Raw genomic sequence first — 20,878 nt, 5'->3', positions numbered from 1 at the left:
AAATGGAGCACCACCTTACACATCAATACCAGCAAATATTATTATTTCAGACACATATGGCCACCACAAGCAAAGCTGTCTGGTTTTCACCGCGAATGAATGATGTAATAATCATGAAAATTTACCAAAGGATAAAGGCACTTAAATATCTAGAAAACAAATACTATTGTACTGACCTTATTTACTACAGTAGTAACAAATTTCTGCCTAGAACTGTCCAATTCTGGGGAAGAACAGAAAAATCTACTTAAAATAGAAATTTTTCTTGCTAATAACATGAAAAGACTGGGGGTATCAGACACAAATGGCCACCACAAGCAAAATCTGTCTGGTTTTCACCGCGAATGAAAAGTGGTAAATTATCATCATAAAATGGATGGTACTCATAACATAAGAAAAAAATGCCACTACGACTACATTGTCTTGGGTAAAATTACCCTATACATCACTAATTATAAAAATGAAATTATCATAAATTTTCAACTTTAAACCCAACTTACAACCTTTATCATAGATTTTCAACTTTAAACCCAACCTACCTTTCACTAGCTTTTGGTTACACGCGTAAATGAAAAAAGTATCAGGTTCAAATTATATTAGCCTTTTATTTTACACAAAGTATTCAAAAATTATAGTCTAGCAACAAATATTAGCAACTAAGGACATTGGCACTTCTGCCATATTTTCTTAATTCTAAATACCACTATTTCAAATTTTCCAGATTAAAGGTTTGTTTGTTTGTACTTTTTTTTTTATATACATCGCATGGAACCTGGGGTTATTCAGCAACGGGATACATGGCTACCGTACCACATCCAGACTAATGGGTGACAATCTGGTAGATATAGCAATTACGTTATGTGGAGTGGCCAGTACCTAATTTGTGTATAATAAACCAAGTGACCTCAGTTCTACCACCTTCCTTCATTTCTCTATACAAAACCAAAAGCCAGAGATCAAAACATTAAACTTGGGCCCTGCAGTATATTTTCAAAAGACTCAACATTATATTAAGTAATTGTATTTGATAAAGAGGTTATCATGAAAGTATCTATTCTACCAGGAGTTTGACCATGATCTGGTAATCATGTATTGTGGAATTTGAAACCCCAAATTACCCATGCATTAAAACCTAAGCAATACCCCTTCACAAATTGCATATGAAGAAAAGGCATGGTCTATTCAATTTTTCACTGAATTTATAAAGAAAAGGTGGTGGTGTTTTAAAAATTGTGGTACTTTAGCTTTTATAAGGGCTTGAACCATAAGCAAAGCTAGTGTTGAAAGTGATTATGATGATGAACCAAATAGAAAGAAACCAATCAATTACTAAGGGGGAATATACAGGCCGAGAAAAAAAGAAATTGGGGTGCAAATACAGCCTAAGTGCAAACCAGGGGGCTAGAAACTACACTACCCTAGGCTATCCTACCAAATAAACCTACTATACCCATGCTGACCTATTAACAGAAAGTAATTAAGGTAAATCTATATAACTATTCCGTGGAGAGCTAAACTACAGTCATTTTTTTTTTTTTTTTTTCAACAAGCACGTTATCGATTACACCTTTCAAGCATGTTATTGATCAAAACCTTACCGCAGGCTGCTAGTCTCCAAGTTTCCTTCTGAGCAAAAGGCTAATTAGACATACGCTAACTTCACGAACTCCAGTCCTTCCACACCCCTAAAACAAACACCTGCTATAGATACATACGGCTGGTAGGGTAATTCTAAGCCCTAATTCCGCGGTAAAGAGACTATGGCAGTCAAACGTTTTCCTAGGTTATTTTACTTACTGAACAAGAACTTTTAAGTAATATTTATTCAGAAGACTGAAATTAATGACACCCTCTCTCCATTCACAGATGCACCTACACCACCTGACCCAAGTGTAACTATACAATTACAGCTGAACTGGATTCACACTGGTAAGGAACTTTCTCCAATAATCACTGGCGAAGGAGGAAACCCAATATCACAAAAGTGACTTAATTTACTGGGAGAGATTGGTTTTCTACATCAGTGTCAGCGATGCAGTCAATTTGGAGTGAATCAAGACCAAACTGTGTATTTCCCATCAAATCAGCACTGTGGTGTATAAGTCGTGATGGCAGTAATGATAAAACCACCGATTACAAGGTAATAATTCAGTTCAAACCATGACCCCGGGAATAGAAAGTTTAAAATTTTCACTAATATAGGCCACAAAATGTTTATTGCGCTGATAAAAACTGCAACCTTGAGTAAGACCAATAAACGTTACATATATACGCCAACATTGTTCAATTGAGTGCTGGGAAGGTGGATTGTCTGGTTAAAACGGCCAGTCACGCGACTGCCGCCATATTGGATTTCAAAACTGCCTTGAAAACATTTTACAAAGAAATCACATGGTTATCTTAAGTTTGTATGGGGCTTTCATATAACACATTATGTTGACGAAACTCCAATCTTTTGAATGGTATGCTTGAAGATGTAATTTTATTCTTGTTTCACCAACTAAATATAGAGTGAATAAGGCAGAGCCACGCGATGACGATGGACCGTCTGCGGTTCTTCACCAGTTCCAATACTTAAGCCATGCCTTTGCATGGTATGAATTAAAAGATTTCATGGTGGCCTTCATGTAATGTACGTTCTCCCTACATTTTACCTTACTGAAAAGTTCTCCAATACAGATGGTCATTGCAAGTACTATGAAAGTGGTGCAGGACCTGGATGTCAAATACTAAGAACTGGATAAATTGAAAAAAAAAAAAAAATTAAATTAAAAACGGAGGGTATGGCTAGGTCTAGGCTAGCTAACGGCCTACCTAACTCCTGTTAACCAACGTTAACTGCTACTTAATAGCATGTTTGCTACACGAGGATATGGCGGTGGGCCGCATGGTCACGGTACTCTAGATCTACCCAGATGTCTACCTACATAAAATTCATAACTTATTTTCACGTGCTTTTTTCTTTTCACCTAACCCTAGCCAGGATTCTTCCTTATTAATGACTTTCGTTTTAGAAAACCTGGCATTCAATAACAGCGATCCTTTAGCCATTTTGGTCAAACTCGCTGCTACCAAATTCTGTTTTCTGTATGGCATGCCTTGTACAATTTAGAACAAGCTAGCCTAGCCAACATAGGTAGTTCACGTTCGGCCATCCATCACTTCCCAATTTCGGAAGCAATGGGATGGCCGACACGTGGAAAGTCAGGCCTACTAGCTAGTAGTAACAACGTGAAACCGATGCACGCGATGAGCAAAAATACTGCATGCAGATAACCTCTACTATTTTAGTAACGTTATCTGTGGTTTAGGTATATAACATCGGCTACCTAAACTGGCATATTTCAAGATGTATATATATATATAAAAAAAAAAGTTAAGATCAGGCAATATGGCATGGCCATAGTAGACACGTGCCATGATGGCGACTTGCCGGACCAGTCCTGATCCAGGAAATTGCCGAGTGAAAAGTATTTTAACCAAATCATTAACTCAATCGATCAAAACTTGTTTGAACGACTGGGTAATTGTGGTATGAAGACGAACAAAGTCTTGTAATTAACAACGATCCATTACCACGTGATCTTCTCTGCACGGTAAGGGAGTAGGTTTCGTTGATCTTGCCACTGGGAGAGGGTCCGCGGAAGGGGTAAGTGACAGAATGTCTACGTTACAGCGCAAATTTCGGTTCGGACTGAACCTTCGGTTCGAACCGTTACCATTCAATATTTGTAATAAATGTATATAATACAAAAATATCATCTAATAAATTATAGTCTGTTGAAATTTTCACGTTATATATAATTTAATATTTTATATTATTAGTTTTCTAACGTAAGCCCTTGCTCATGACGTCACTACACCCAAGTAAATGCAAAGGCCCGGCGCATAATTCAAAATTAATTCGCTTATTTTGCCTATGACTACAAATAGCTAGCTGCGTGTTTTATCAGTTTTAGCATGCTCACTGATGAACTGACACTTGGAGCATTACACTTAATTAGTCCATAAATTTTTCATGATTCCTCTTTCATGTATGTTTACAAGATATGGATGAAATGCTATGCCACTTGACAGGCATGACAAATAAATATAACCGTGCCACACAAACAAAATAATCGCGCTTGATACATTATTTCATTCTTGTGATCAGCTATATTTTAAAAAAACTGGCATATGAAGACAGAGCGCGTTATTGCATTAGACCATGAATGTTCAAATAAATTACTGCAAGAATTAAAGCGAAACTGCAGGATGAAAGCTATTACAATAAAAACTGTTATGGCAGAACATGGCCCTGAAAAAACACTCATTTGAACCCCCTTTTGGTTTAAACAATCGGCCCCTTTTACTAAGTACTTATTAACTATTTGGTTCCTGTTATTTTCTACATGATATGGTTTCTTATGTAATTATCTGATTCAAGTACAATGAAACTCATGTAATGTATTTTAAGTTCTTAGACTGTTTTGACACCAGGATGTAAAAGGCTGGAAAATAAATTAGATGAAGTACAAGTATCTAAGACAAAACTGGGTGAAACCTTTTACGTATTACTTCACACAGTAATAAGACAGGTTGGACAGAAACATGGAGAAAGAAATCGAGAATGGAGGTCAAGTAAAAGAATTAAAATGTGACAATTATCACTAAGAACAGTGCAAAGAGGGAGCTGGAGTGCCAGAAAATAAAGTTAATGAAATCAAATGATCTAAAGTGGAATTAGGAGAAACTCCCAAATTCCACTAAGAAGAATTAGCTAGAGAAGAGGTTGACAGCAAGGCTGAAGAAAGGACGTGGGAATGGAGGTGACATATAAATCTAAAAAGTTGGTGGAGCTACAGGGCAAAGGGACACTGCAAATACCCTTAAGCAATGCATTAAGAGCACCACGTGAAGAGCACTGTCAGCACTAGCCCAACAGGAAGCAGAGCCAGAGGATAAGTGGATGCTGCAGACACTCTTAGTACTAATGTCAAATATATCCACCAATGAGGTCCCGTGGGCATTAATACTTTTCACATTTGGAAAAGCTCAGGCAATTATTGTTTAACATTCATTTTGTAAAAGGAGGGTATAAACATAAAATGGTTAGATCTTCACATTAGTACTATATTATATATTTTCCCCATTGTGCCAATAAATAATGATCCTTTCACAGACATTAGCCTCTCTCTCTCTCTCTCCACAAATCTGACTCATGTGTCTGTAAGCATTACTTTTACAGTTCTCTGCAGGATCCCTTTGGACCCTAGCTACAACCCCATTTATTCATTTTACTACATCTCCATTCATATTCTCTTTCTTCCACCCACTCATCTGCATACTCTCTCCCCACTGGTTATCACCCTGATGTTATCAAACCCCTGATGTTTTTTCCAACTGGATCAGCTAATGCAGTTTCCCATACATAAAGACCTTAAGTTCGTAGATAAAAAAAATACAAATTGATTAAGAATTTGCCATGTCATAAAGCAGTGAATTAATGGGCTATAGAAGTATTGGCACCTCTTTCCTGCTTGGTTGTTTCTAAATCGATGGTGCTAATATTGCTTATCTAGAGGATCATCCCATCCACCATCCCAAACCTGTTATCACTACTCCTGAGAAGCTATCCATCCATTAAGGATTAAATTGGTGAAGCCGAGACATTTCTAATAATGGCAGTTCTGATGAACCCCTTATTTGGCTATAAAAATTAATCAAAATACTATTCATTACTTACCATAATTTCCATTAAGATTCAACTGACTGGAAATTACAATTACTGCTGTAAAGTACTAATACTCATTATATTACAGCTTTACAACTAATAATGTTGGGCTGATTTGTCTTTATGATAAAAATAAAACAATAAAACTATACTTGACTAAAGCAGTTACTTCTCTGCAAAAATTCTTCCAACCCTGTCTTCTTCCACTCTCAACTGAAAACAATACATCTCCATGTTAAAAAGAAAAAACTGATTTGATAGACCTTGTTTATTCTTTCTTTTACCAGTTCAAAATACTTACAATGTTATAAGAAATAAAATGTGGCAAAAATGGTTTTACGATGAAAATCTAGTATAGAAAAAAAATGGATGGCTACTGTTGTTAATTCTTGTGATTTTGCATCCTGCTATCAATCAGAACTTTAATAACCAAGAATGAGGCAAAGAGAGAATTTACTAAAAATATAAACCAAAAAGATAAAATAAAATATTCTCATATTTGTTACTCCCCTCAATACCTAGATTAGATTGTTAATTTAGGTCCTTTAAAGTTTTTTATTTGGCAAATCTGTCTTTCAAAGATATGTAGTGATGAGTCCAATTCTTAAACCTTAACTAATTTCATTACATTAAAGAATGTATAATTACAGTGAACAATCAATACCATAACAGTGAAAAATATCCTTTCTTATACTACTAAGTTACATACCAAGAAAAAGACTTGTTACTTGTTTGTCATGGAGCAACTTTGGCATGAGAGGTCTGGGGTTATGTTTCAGACCAACTGAAAATGTCACATATATTCCATCATCAGTATCAACTACAGTTAACACCTCTAGCAATCACAATATCACTGACCTCAAATATGCACATTTAAGATCCTATGGAGGCTTTAATGAGTGTAAACAGTACTTAAAGAAATCAATCATGTGACAGAACTCACGCAGAGATATCTCTCAGAGAAGCAGTTAGGTCACATGATCTAATGAAAACTTGTACAGGATACTTTTTAAGTGAGGTGAGATAGTGGGCAATCTACCGCTCATCCTAAAAATAGCCAACTTCAAGACTCCAAAAACTTTTGATGTAATGAGTTTGTCATTTGCAAAGGATATGAAAGTACTACACTGCATACATACAGTAATCTGAAAGGCCTAACCCAACAACTTGTAACAAGATTTAGGTATGTCACACAGCAGGTATAAAGACTTCACAACTTTTAATTTAATCCTGTTCTTTCATGGCTGTATCAGTATCCTTTTGAATAATCAATAAAGCTCTACTGATTAGTGATTTCTTCTATTTTTGTCCTTTTCAGGGTATTCCATAACCAAGCAAGCCAAGAAAAAAATATTAAAGTATACAAATCTTTCCATCATACTGCAAGCTCTTATCAATACAATAACCATTTACCTGGTAGATGTCACCAGTTGAAGATGCTAAAAATATTAATACTTTTCATGGATCACCATAGACAACATATCCTGAAGTTATCCATTGTCAAGGATATTAAATTATTATTTAAATCATCACTGTATGGATTCATCTTACCAGTTTTGTAGACTTGTTTTGTTATTAACAAGAATGATGTTGGGTTCAAATGTCTGAACTTCCAAACTGATTTAACTATTCAAAAAAGTTTGCTGCACAAGTTTGTAAATGTCTAGTACAACTCATTAATTCGCATTTACATGAAAATTTCAAAATAAATGGATGTATCATAACTTACACTCATCAATTTAATTAACATGGTACACACAATTTACTGAAGCACTTAATATTTAGAATATGCACAAAAACCAATTTATTTCTATACATGAATGTACATTCACAAATAAAAACTAAAAAAAAAAATCCTAGAACCAAAAAAAACTCTGAAAATGTGACAGAAAATTCAGTATTAAAAACCAAGAAGTGAACTTACTGTACCCTGAAAACAGAAAACTAAAATATAACTAGTATTTCTATGACAATGGAAAATGGATTCAGCAAAATATGTACACACTGCACAGCAATTTGCCCATTTATGTTTGAGACCCACAGTATACATTCTAAGTTATTGACACAAATGAAAAAACTTTCTCTAAAATAAAATTTGGCTGTTAAAAGTTACATACACAATGAACCATTAACAGTTGCATATTAATCTTTGTGGCAACAATTTAATGTTCCAACAATTTAACTACCAATTATCTGCATATCTTTATAAGTTTTGTACTTTAATAAACATTTGTACTTAAACTATCTTGTTTGCAACAAACAAACTATACCAAATTTGGTTGCAATGTACAATGTACACTCAAAATATAACATAATGCCACCAATTTTAAAGACCACTTATAAAAATAAAACACTACTTGAAAAAAAATCCTTAACATTGTTCCACCTCCTTAGGTTCCAAAATTTCCAAATGCCTCTTCTTGCAGGCATTCAAACACAAAATTGCAACAACGTAAGAAGTAAAACTTAGTTTTCCTGAGTAGATTGAGAATACTATTTGGAACATTTGAGCAAGTTCAGCTTCCCTGAGCTACTAATTAATCTAAAATGTTACAAAGATCAAGCTTAATGAAAACAATCTATTGGGCTCATGATTGTATGACATTTCAAAGTTATCTGGGCCAATTTTACATTTTTTCTCCAATGCACTGGGACAGAATGACAAGTTATCCATCCACTAAAAATTAGTACAGTTCATATAATACACATAGTAGCTCTTATTACAAGAATTGAATGCCATTGTTATGCAGCTACTACGTACTTATAAAGTTGATCTCTTAGATTTAATAAATTGTACATAGGTAATTATTCAGAAATTAAGAGACAGCTAAGCTAAGTTTAAAAAAAAATTCCTTACAATTTTTTTAAATGTCCAGTTGCTCAAAAATGGTTTCATAGTAATGACATTTCTAATATAATTATAACTTCATAAAATTTATTATTAAAGGTCAACAATCCAATTATTACTATTATAAAGGTGTAAAATTTAATTACCCTCAAATAGTGAGGAACTTACTCAACCCTTTATATCACAACTGCTTACTATTTTGAAAACAACAACTACATACTGGGCAACTGAAAAAAAATGTAATCAATAACACTGTATTTAAATGTACATACTTCAATTAGTGTTATATATCCTTTTAAGCAGATGTGGAATACGTACAGGTAATTAAGGTGCACGGTAATACCACCCAAGCAATAGAACATACAATAACATTGCCCTCCCACATCAAAGTTAGTATGTATTGCATAAGTTTTACAAATTGCTGCCTCTGACAAAATATTTGAACAACTTGAATTCTACAATTATAAAGTAAGGACAAATTTGCACCAGGTAAAATCTCATGTTATAAAACACAAATTTCCATTGGAGTCATGACTTTCATTTTGTGAGGTGGAAAGGACAACATACAGTATATCTCTTGGCATAAATATCAAAGCTCAAGAGGCCTTCCAAATGTCCTGCAGTTTGCAATTCTTGTTTCAGAATACTGTGGTGTACTTGCATTAAGTGGCCAACGTCGACTTTCAGGATCTACATCCTCCTTCTCACTATTCCATTGGCCATCAAAAACAACACACTTCTCTTTAACAGAGTCACATTTTTCTCTCTCCCCTTTCATAACCAAGACTTCCTCAAGAGTATCCTCAGAATTGTGGATCAATTTTGCAATAAATCTAATAAACTGGCTTTCACTACAATGTTGCTTCATGAGATACAGTGTATAAAGGTCATTCAAGTTGCTCATTGACTGAACTTTTTTTCTCATTTGACCAAGCCTCACTGATGGTGTGAACAAGCATAAAAAAGAAATGATTGAAGGGTGGAAAAGAAACCAAAAGCATAACCAATATACTAAGAATGGTAACAAATGACAGAGACGCAAGCCATAGCCAAAGTACGATGAATATTTTGTCATATAATTCCATGAGGTATAAATAACAACCAAATGTCTCTTCCCTTTCCACATTAATGAGATTTTCTGTATGGACTGTGCAGTTAGCAAAAGGTGGAAATGTCTGTGATATATAGTCAGTGAAGTGTGGTGGGTTGCGCTGATATGGGTAAGAATGATACAGAAGTCCAATGAATCGATTCTGAAAACAGAGAAAAATTATACATTTTTAATTAATTTGTATTTTTCACAGTTAACAAACCTGAGTCTTAACAATAGGATAAATCTTCTGGCGTCTGCTGGAAACCAGTTAAAAACAATCAAAGATGGTAAATGCAAGGAATCTGTGGCATCTGGCATCTGATGCATAGTTGAGGTAGAAGCGAGTCCAGAGACTGCACTTGAATTCAGTAAAGCATCAATCTTTCCTCCAACCCAGGATGAAACATAAGAGGGTTGGCTAGAGGTGGGCAGTCAGTGTTAAGCTCTCAGGTTTGTTAGCTATGAAAAATAAAAAAAATTAATTAAAAAATTGTCATTTGTTCATACGTAGAACAAATCTTTGGTCTAAACAATAAGATAGATAGACTAAAACTTGGAGGGAGGTATGAGAATCCTGAAACAACTGGAGGTTCGGCACACCAGATCATTCTTCTTAGAAATGAGAATTCTAAAGAAGAGGACCTAAGCTTTTGAGATGTTAGATATGTGGATATCTAACACTCAGTCCACTGGGATTTAATACAAAGAAACATGTCAAGATTCATTACATCCATAAAATTAAAAAGAACTATGTGTATGTATGTATGTATGCCTGACTGGTCCCTGAGCATGCACACGAGACCAACGCTATCAGACATCTACCGCCATCAACATTTGTGTTCAGGAAGTGGAGGAACACACTTATGATAGAAGACAAATCCTTCACACATAAACCTTCTCTGCAGCACAAACCAAACCATCTCGAATGTCCCGAACCACACACATTGAAATGTCTTAACATAAATGTTTCCATATATCTTCCAAGATATCCCAAAAAATAATAGTTGCATCTGTCCCAGAGGAAGCACGAACACAGGAATCCAAGAAGGCTGTACAAATATGTTGACACTCACATGACTCCTTAGGCTGGATGAAAAAAAAAAAAAAAAAAAACTTGGAGGAAGAGAGCAAAGCAAACATCCGCTCTCCTCAGTGGTTGAAGATTGACTGATGTGTCACTGGATTCAAGTCCAGTCTCTGGACTCATTTCCATGTCAATTATGCATGGGAAGGCAGATGCCACAGATTTCTAACATTTACAATCTTTGTTTTTAACTGGTTTCCAGCTGGCACCAGAGGATTTATCCTATTGTTAAGACCGAAGGTTTGTTTTGCGTATGAACAAACAATATATATTATGATTTGTCACCACAAATTCACATAAAAAATATAAGAAATATTGTTTGTAGAAATTTAGTAGAAACAATATTTTTGAAAAAATACAAAAGAAAAAAATGAAAATGCAACCTGCAATAGTATAAGATATAGGAAAGTAAATCAAATATCTACAAACTGTACAAATACATTAACCCTTTATGGATGTGCATGATCATATGAAAATCTATACAGTGGACTCCCTGTATTTACGTTCCCAAGATTTGCAGACGCTATGATCATATCTACCAATCGTTCGTGGAAAATTTGCCAATTCATGGTATTTTTCAGCAGGGAATATTCACTCATTACAGTATTAACATATAAATTTTATGACTAAACGCCCTGTCATGAAACTATATTTTGAAATATTCAGGTATAAGCATTTTAGAGGGGGTTTCTTTTGTGCTTGAACTAATAAAATAGGCAGTTCTAAGCAGTTTTAAAGGGGTTTTAAGTTATTTGCGGATTTTAGCTATTTGTGCGTGGGGGGGAGGTGTTCCACTGTAACAGGTATTCAGGTGATGGATGGGCAAACTCACATCTCTGTGGTCTATTTTGTCAGATTTTAGTGGAACACATTACATATTCACTTTTCCATGAGGAACTTTCAATAATTTGCAGATTTTTTCATTGAACAAAATCACTAAAATTAATACTTGATTTGCTTTTTTTTGTGTAGAGCAACACTTGTTCATGTTGTGTATGTAATTAATACTGATTTTCATGATAAAAATGATTTACAGCATACTACTTATAATATAGTTATGCATCTATTAAGCTCATTCCAGTTTGGGCCCCATACTGAGCATAATAGATCTCTCTCTCTCTCTCTCGCTCTCTCTCAAAAGGTATTGTAAGATCTATTTGAAACTATATTGCTGTGAAGATTGTGATGATAAAGCAAGTTGAACGATATTTAAAATATTCACTGATTATTTTCATTTTATTTTCAGTAAAAGAAGACTGTAAAATAAAATGAAAATAATTAGCAAATATTTTAAATAGTGTATGGCATGCTTTATCATAAAACAAACTTTACAGTAATATCATTGCAAATATATCTTACATTACAAGAGAGAGAGAGAGAGAGAGAGAGAGAGAGAGAGAGAGAGAGAGAGAGAGAGAGTAAGGAGGAGACGAGAGAGAGAGATAGAGAAGAGAGAGAGAGAGAGAGAGTCATACACTTATTATGCTCAGTCTGGGGCCCAACCTGGATGTGAGCTTAATACTAGATACATAACTACATTATAAGCAGGATGTAAATCATAAAAATCAATGTTTAGTCACTTTCACAATATGAAAAAATAAAGTAATTTGCGATTAAACATTGTTGTTATATTAAAAAAGCGAATTAGTGATAATTTTGAAAGGATTAATACTTCAGTATTAGGCATGAGAGAAAACGGCTTATGTATACAGTACAGGGGTAACTTGATTAGTTGTCAATTGTTTTGTAGGGCAGATTTGTTTAATTTGTATTAAACATTTTATAGATATTTTGCTGTTTATATTAACATTAATATTTTAAAATTAGTAAATCATTGTTATAAGCATTTTGGGGGCATATATACTGAAGAGTAACAGAATAGATACTAATCATCTTATGATCTTTTGGGATGATGGCTTTTTATATATTTTTGTTTGAAACTATCAAATTAAGCAGTGAAATATTAAAATAGACAGTTATAAGCATTTTAAACAATGGAGTACTTTGGTATTTGGCAGTTATATGGAAGTTATAAGCCACTTATAAGGATTTTTATAGGGGATTTTGCATTTCCGCTGCAGGTTCTGGAACCTAATACCATGTAAAAGTGGGGGAGCACTTTACAAGAGAGAGAGAGAGAAGAGAGAGATGGGAGGAGAGATAGAGAGAGAGAGAGAGAGAGATAGAGAGAGGAGAGAGAGAAAGAGAGAGAGAGAATAAAAAATTTTTTGTTACAAGAATGACGGCAAAAGAATTTTTTTAATAAAAATAATTTTTTTTATCATAAATGTATTTGTACATAATCATGAAAATACTAACACAACACACAAACATAGCATTCTCTTTGGAGATCATGCCCGATCATTCTAAACCAGTCATGTATTTTAGATATGCTCTATACAAGAGTATATTGCTCACCTAAAACACGTACCAGTAGAGTAAATACAATTTCAAAATCTTACAACTAAGGAAAATATCAATACTATATGTAAAATGTACGCCAAGCGCTTGTAGTATATATGTGCAGAATGATGCTGTAGCCCAAAGAAAAATGTGCTTGTCTAAATGATAGGGGATACTTGAAGAGTAACAGTTATAGAATGGTACTTAATTTTGCAACATGACTTTAAAATGATATTAGAGCGTTCTAGGATGATAGTTTGAGGTATAGTTTTTTGTTTGAACTTTCAAGTTTAGCAATGAAGTGTTAAAGCAGACAATTATAAGTGTTTTAGGGGTGTATATAGTAACTTAAGAGTAACAGAAGGTAGGAGAGTATACTACTGTCATGTAAGGTTGCTTTGGGATGCATTTTTGTTTGAAATTACTTATTAAATTTATTTGATTATGATAATTATGGTATATTTTTGTTTGAACTGTCAAATTAAGCAATGAAATGTTAAAATAGGCATTTCAGTTTAAGGGGTACAAGGTATTTGGCAGTTATAAGCAATTTTAGAGGGGATATTTTAATTTAAAATTTTGCATTTTCCCAGTAAGTTCTGAACCTATGCTGATGTAAAAATGGAGGGGGGGGGGAGGGGGGGTGGGGGGGGGGGCACTGTATATTGAGAAGTTGGGTGTCCAAAAACTTAAATTAGGTTATATAGAGTTAGGCTCTTACCCTTTCACAAGATGTAAGATCACCATTACTCTAAACATGGGGTTGGGGAGCAGTTGGCTCACACTGCATCAAAAAGTCTAATATATTTATTGGTAGTTCATCTAGGTATATCATGCCACCAACAAACTTAAAGTTCAGAGGACTATTACGTATATGTAGTTTGTTACATGCAAAAATTGGTGTGATACCTACATAACAAGAAGTTAAAAGAAATATGTAGTGTGGCACACTTACCTGTAACATAAAGTCAAAGAAACATATAACGCCAAAGTCTATAAGTAAAGCAATCACATGACAAAATACAAGCCAGAGATATTGTGAACGTGATCCTCTGTCCATATCAACAAACTTGAGCATTTTTTCTGTTACTTGCTCACACGAAGCAGCATCATACCTATATCAATTGTAGGAGTAAACAGGTCCATTAGTATTTATCTTATCAATTGTATGAGTAAGCAGGTCCATTAGTATTTATCTTATCAATTGTATGAGTAAACAGGTCCATTAGTATTTATCTACTAAAAATTTCAAGGCTGCAAATATATAAAAAAAATAAAAGTATGGGTAATTTTCAGAAATAAGACACATTATACCTATACGTATGTATGATTTAATTTGCCTCTTACCTAGCTTCATCACATGCAAGATCATAAAGGAGTTTCTTCAACCTTGGATTCATAACTTTCTTGGCGATAAATCTTGGTATGTAATATAAACATCCAATAACCAGAAAACTTGTGTGAATCCAACGGTAAAATAAGAGGTAACGGCGGGAGCAGGAGCCGCCTAATACTGATGTGAGCTGTAACATTCAACCATGATCAATCAAAATTAATTATACAGCAAAATATTCCAATATAGTACCTCTAAACCTCTACACTGACAAATATTTTCAAGTTCTTATGGGAAAAATGAAAAGTTTTAGTCGATTTCTGACAGTAATTTACCATTGTTTTCAATGGCTCACTCAACAATTTCCAATCATGCCTATTCAAGACACCAGGGAATTTTTCACTGATCAAAACTGGTGAGCAATAATGTTCTTTTATCAATGTCTATGTGAAATTACAACTTGCATTATGATATATATCCTAAGGTCAATAAAAGTAATAGTACATATTTAGCATAGTACACTCAATAAACAAAAAATAAAGTCAAAGTGACGAGTTGATGTTAGTCATGTAAAAATGTAAAAGAATATATCTATACATATTACTTAATTTAAAATAAAAACTTACAAAAAAGTAATGAGATATGTTAAATCTTTGCACACCATGCAAAACTGCAATAAAATGTTTTCCCAATTATACATCTCACTATTATCTTGGTCTGCAATAAGGCTGAAACACCTAAGACTAAGGGATTTTTGGGTTTTTTTTTTTTGGAACTTAGCAGGCCAAAAAGTGCATGCAAAATTGTCCTTTGAAGGCTTTGTGCAAATATAAGGTCAGCTATAGGTTTTTAATAAAATCCTTCTAGGTTTTCTAAAATGTATATATTAATAAACCCCATCATAGGAATTTGTGCTTTTTTTGAGTTGAATGTTTGTTGACCTATACCTGTAATGAGGCAAAGGATTAACCAAGTGCTCTAAGAAGTTGTCTTCGGAGTTTCTTTAGTTCCCGAACCTCCTGCAAGCCGAGACTTGGGATGCACCGATACCAAATTTTTTGGCTGATACCGATACCAACTTTTCAAGCTGATACCTGTTACTTCCATATTTCTGTTATTTAGGAGAATATAAGTGAACCACCATATTTGCGGATTTCTCTCTGGAACATGTACCCCCATTATTAGCAGAAAATTTGCCTATTCATGTTATTTTTCTATGAGAAATATCCACAATTTCCTTTTTCTGGTTTTTTTTATAAATTCATCATTAAACGCATACTCTGCTTTTTGAGATAAAAATATTAAAGAAACCAGTTGTAAACATTTGTAGAGAGCTTTTCTTGAGTTTTACCTAACTAAAAATTGGCAGTTTTAAGCATTTTTATAGAGGTCTGGGTTCTAGCTATTTGTTGGGGGGGGGCAGGGTCTAGTACCTATCCATCATAAATATGTGGGTAGACACTATATATTGTTACTAACTGTATACATTGTTACTAAAATCCATTCTTGTTCTTCTTGGTTATTATATATTAAAGGTTCAAAAGTTGAAAGGGGGAGGTCATTTAATAGGGTTATATAAACAATTTCAAAGGCATAATTTTTATTGAAAAAGAACATCAAGTATAACTATCTAGTTTAATCCCTTAGTTACCTGGATACAGTTTGGCTTATATTATGGCTACCATTAAGACTTTTACAATTTAGATACAGAATGCTTACTTGAATTCAATGACAAGCAATCTGAAATCACTAATATACTTTTATTCTGAGTTCTAATTTAGATATTTGCTAGAAACAGTTAACAAACTCATTTATTTAGATGATGAAAGGGCCTGGTAATCCTTTTCTACAAATAATGGGTGTATGTATATGGTCTAGGACTCTAGAGAGAAATCCGCAAATATGGGGGTTCACTGTATTCTCCTAAATTACAGTAATATGGAGGTAACAGGTATCGGCTTTAAGGGCCGGCGGCTAATGCCCTTTTTTAAGGACAGGACTTTGATATTCATACCACTTAATAAGGTGACTTGGGACATCTCCAAACCGCATATGTTTTTGGCCTCTGACCTTCGGTTTTGTGACGCCAGGGCGATTTATCCCGAAAATAACAATTTTTTCAAATTCTATCTCCTCCCTTGATATTAATATTAAGACCTGGGATTACTACATATATAGACCTGATGTAGACCTCCAATCAAATGGAGAGTTTTTTTTCTAAAAGTCATTTATTTGCTAGATATGAATTTTTCAATATGGTAAAAAAATAAACCCTATAAATCAGGAGAAAAAAATTTATAAAAAAATACAAAACAAAAATTTGAAAAAAGGGCTCTATTTGATTGTTCTATAATGTCTTTCTGAGTTATATACCAAATTCTAATGTTATAGCTTTAAAACTAAGTGAGAAGATAGATTTTGAAGGTCAATAAGTATAGTTTTGAGATACGGGCGTTCAACGTTTTCCTTCGTATTTCTATAAAGACAATGTTAATAAATAATGATTATTATGAATTATATTTCTTTTTTGTGTATTAATAAACCAAAACTATTTTATTTATCATAATTTAATCATAAATGATGATCCCTTTGCTCATATATCGCAGCCTGGGGCACTGCTTGAGGCAAGATAAGGCACTCCTTCCTACGCAATTCTCTCTCTCCCCTTCACTAACTCGGCTTATTACAGCGAATTTTCTTCTTCTGTATGTTAGCGAGATGTTTTCCTGTGTTTTCCTCTTTGGCATGATGAAATTCTTGCCCGAAACAAAGATAAACAAACGTAATTGCAAGAGAATGTCAAGAGGTGAAACTCGAAGGCGTTACTCTTTTTTTTAACAAAGACAAAGACAATTTAATAAATCATGATTGTTATGAATTTCATATTCCATTTTGGGTATTAAAAAACCAAAAACTTTGTTATTTATCATAAATGAAGATCTCTTTGCTCAAAGATCGTAGCCTTGGGCACAGTGTGACGTGTGCTGTCAAGCTAGACGGAGGGCGTTACTAAGCAAACCCTTACTTCCCAACCCTACCCTCTCTCTTCACTAACTACGCATATATTATGATATTCTGTAATAATACGAGAGCGATTTTTCTTCGTCTGTATGTTAGCGAGATGTTTTCCTTGTCTTTTCCTCATTGGTATGATGAAATTCTTGCCGAAACATACATAAACATACGTAAAAGCAGGCGAACGTCAGAGGTGTGGAAATGGAATGTGCAGACTACTTGAAGTCTGTGATCGCACTAAATCAGGACTGGACTTGGTAGCTGAGCCTGATGTCTCCTTCTCGACTCGGGGAATGTCTACAGATGCCATTTCTCCCAATTTCTTTGACAATAATTATCAAAATTTACGATAATAGAAGAAATATTGCATTTTCTTTTGTACGGATTCAATGTTTTAGCTTATTGAGTTACGTTAACTAATTACCCTGTAACTACGAAAGTAAGAGGAATTTTGACAAAATATTTCGTATACGTATTCTCAATTGCCATATGAAGCTCCATGAATTTTTTCATGACTTTGCATTTTTCGGCCTATACACGTATAGGGGTTCCGCCGGCCCCCTTAAAGTTGGTATCGGTATATCAGAAGAAAGCTGCTCTGGACTGTCCCAATGACTGCAATGTACAACAGTTCACCTTAAGCATCTTATAAGGTACTGGAGGAGAACATGACACATCCACTGCATGTTTTCTTAAGCGGGCATGATTTGTCCACAAATCGCCATGGTGCCTGGGACTGGAATCGTCAGAACTCGACAAGACTATGAACATCCAGAGATACATCTTTCCCACAAAGTGGTTTAGCTGCAACCTAGGAACCAGTAACAGGTTTAACTACCATTGACCTTTGCCTAGGAGAATTAGCAGGCCAGGCAGCCACCTCCCTACCAACAACTTCACTAGCAATGGGCCACAATGGGTACTCCAATCACTTTTTGCTGTCCATTGGGACTTTCACAGATGATACTAGTTGAGCAATAAGAACTTCACCACTAATTCAAATCTTATATCAGTTTTCAACTTGAGGCTGGTCATAGGGGTTAGGATCACATCAACAATATCATTATCATTATCAAAAGGAGATCCTTGGCTAGCTAAAGACTTACTAATTCCATCTAGCAATTGCCTTCCACTTTTTATCCCTAGCCAGTTGTTTAAATGTGCACTCAACGCTCTCCCCTTCTTACAGTCCCAGTCAGAATATTCATTACACTTTTAATCTACTGAACATATTTGCCCTCTACAAATTGTGCATGTGGTACGAGAATCATAAGATTCTTTGGTCAAACAAGTTTGCTCCAATACCTAAAGCTAGTAAAACTAGTGTCTGACATTCCTGAGAAGTCAACTAGGTAAAAGAAGGAAGAAAGAAGAAGAAAAAAAAAAAAGTCTTGATTAAGCATGTTTTTTAAAAAGAAACCTAATTCTACTTATTATGCCACAAGGCTAACAAAGTACAAATACTTCACCAACTGATGAACAAATACAATCAGAAAGATAGGCAATTCCAAACAAAGCTGCTGCTAATAGTGGAAGTACAATCATCAGCCAGCAGAAAACAAACTGAGCTCTTTACCATATTGTTCCTCTCTCACTCTGAAAGTGGGCAGGGTCTATTCACCTAACCCAAAACAAACTAGCATAACCCACGAACTACCAGTGAGTGAAACTCTTAGCAATGTATTATTATTATTAATAGGGCTTAGTTTTTAGCAAGGAAATACTGGGAAGTTACTTAAATAAAAACCATCACATTATTATATTAAAGAATATGGTGTCTGATTTAAAAAAAAAAAAAATAAAAATAATACTTACATCACACACATATGAAAAAGACAGGCAAAAATTTTTTAGGTGAAAAGGGAGTTCACTAGTGCAAGTAAAGTGGGCAGATACGCATTTTATAGATTCCTTTACATACCAATTTGACCTAAAAATGAAAAAAAAAGTTACTTTATAAGTACTGTTATAGCAAGAAAACACTTTGTGAGACAAAAAAAAATATTTTTGACAATATTCTGGGTAATTTCATGTAAATAATTGATCTTGAGCAAAACAGTTAACAATGTGCATCAAGCACTTTGTTCATCTTGCATGCATTTGAGCAGACCTGCTTCATGAGGGATAAGGAAAAACTGAACTAGAAATATGATAATCTATAAAACAAATGAATAACCCTCAGCTGAAAGAATTCTAAAACAAAACTTATCTTTCAATAGTACTAACACTGCAGTATCCCATGGACCACTTAATCAACTCATGGGTTTTTTAATTAGAGAAAACTAAGTCTCACAAGGTATGCAATGGATGTTTCCAACTAATACTTAATTACACAAAAGACTTAAAACAATGGTTATAATAAAAGAACATAGTTTTGAAAAAAAAAAAACAAATACTGTACTGTACTTACTGAACAATTGTAAACATGACTATAAAAAAACAAGCAAAACCACTCATTCGTAAATGAAGCCTTCAGAGAAAAACGATAGAAAAACTATCCACAGGCTCCCGCCTTTTCCTTCTTCTTCCAAAAAACGGGGTCTCAATAACAGCTTTTGCTAATTTGAAATAGTCCTTTGAATGTTCATCATTATTACCTTTCATAAGGATATAAAACATGTAAATAAATTTCAATTTTGGATGTTTATCATTATTACCCTTCTTAAGGATATAAAAATGTACCAAATTTCACTACGTTCAGCATTATTACTCCCTTCCTAAGGAATGGAAAAATGTTGTCCCCAAATAAAAACTTCATTATGGATGTTCATCATTAGTAACCCTTCCTAGGATTATACAAAATTTGTGCAAAAATAATTCATTAAGGATGTTGATCATCATTACTTTCCCCCAAAAAAAAAATTTGACTCGGGATCTTCATCATTATTACATTCCCAAGGAATATAAAATATTGTAAATATCACAATTTTTGAAAGTAAATTGTATTTTTCCTATTCTATACAAACCTGAGGTCCTTTACATAAGAATTACTATTCAGCACCATCTGGACCGGTCATAAGATTTACTAACAAGGTAGTTCGGCAGTAACTGCTAGTCCGATGGTCGGGAGTCCGCCCGATGGAGATAAACATACCCCTTTGCTTTAGGCCCAGGGAAACAGTGAGGAGTGGCATGAGGTGGGACTATATGTAAAGGACCTCAGGTTGTATAGTTAGGAAAAATACAAGTTACTTTCAAAAACTGTGATTTGTTCCGACAGTTATACACCATCGGTCCTTTACATAAGGAAGACTCACTTATTGGTGGGAGGAATCTGAGTCTTGTGAACAGACTGGTGTTGCGCCCAACCTGGTTTCCCTCCCCGGTCATAAGAGCAAAGGGGGAGAACTAGCCTCTGTCCAACTGATCAGAGTGAGAACTGCAGGATC

At 34.4% G+C, this 20,878-nt stretch overlaps 2 protein-coding genes across 4 annotated transcripts in view; both read right to left on the bottom strand.

Annotated features, from left to right (window-relative positions):
* The window catches only part of LOC135214819 (WASH complex subunit 1-like), a 192,864-nt gene that overhangs the window by 98,767 nt on the left and 73,219 nt on the right, over positions 1-20,878 (bottom strand). The gene's annotated exons all lie outside the window — the stretch shown is intronic.
* On the bottom strand, positions 9,354-19,930 carry LOC135214590 (innexin inx2-like). The gene is made up of 5 exons (XM_064248937.1): positions 19,900-19,930; positions 19,305-19,419; positions 14,489-14,664; positions 14,097-14,256; positions 9,354-9,814 (listed from the first exon to the last, which is right to left on the bottom strand). The coding sequence occupies exons 1-5, from the start codon at positions 19,914-19,916 to the stop codon at positions 9,449-9,451; spliced, it is 834 nt and encodes a 277-aa protein (XP_064105007.1). The 5' UTR covers positions 19,917-19,930; the 3' UTR covers positions 9,354-9,448.

This window comes from Macrobrachium nipponense, chromosome 46 (genome assembly GCF_015104395.2).
Source record: "Macrobrachium nipponense isolate FS-2020 chromosome 46, ASM1510439v2, whole genome shotgun sequence".
In the NCBI taxonomy this organism is placed as follows: domain Eukaryota; kingdom Metazoa; phylum Arthropoda; class Malacostraca; order Decapoda; family Palaemonidae; genus Macrobrachium; species Macrobrachium nipponense.
Note: the sequence above shows the minus strand (reverse complement) of the source record. Positions and strands in the feature narration are given on the sequence as shown.

What these genes read in the sequence shown, in the direction of transcription:
- LOC135214590 (XM_064248937.1), bottom strand. An exon ending in CTTTTTCATATGTGTGTGAT is followed by an intron (nt 14,665 to 19,304) that starts GTAAGTATTATT and finishes TGAATGTTACAG; the next exon opens with CTCACATCAGTATTAGGCGG. An exon ending in TCTTTGACTTTATGTTACAG is followed by an intron (nt 9,815 to 14,096) that starts GTAAGTGTGCCA and finishes CTCTGTTTTCAG; the next exon opens with AATCGATTCATTGGACTTCT.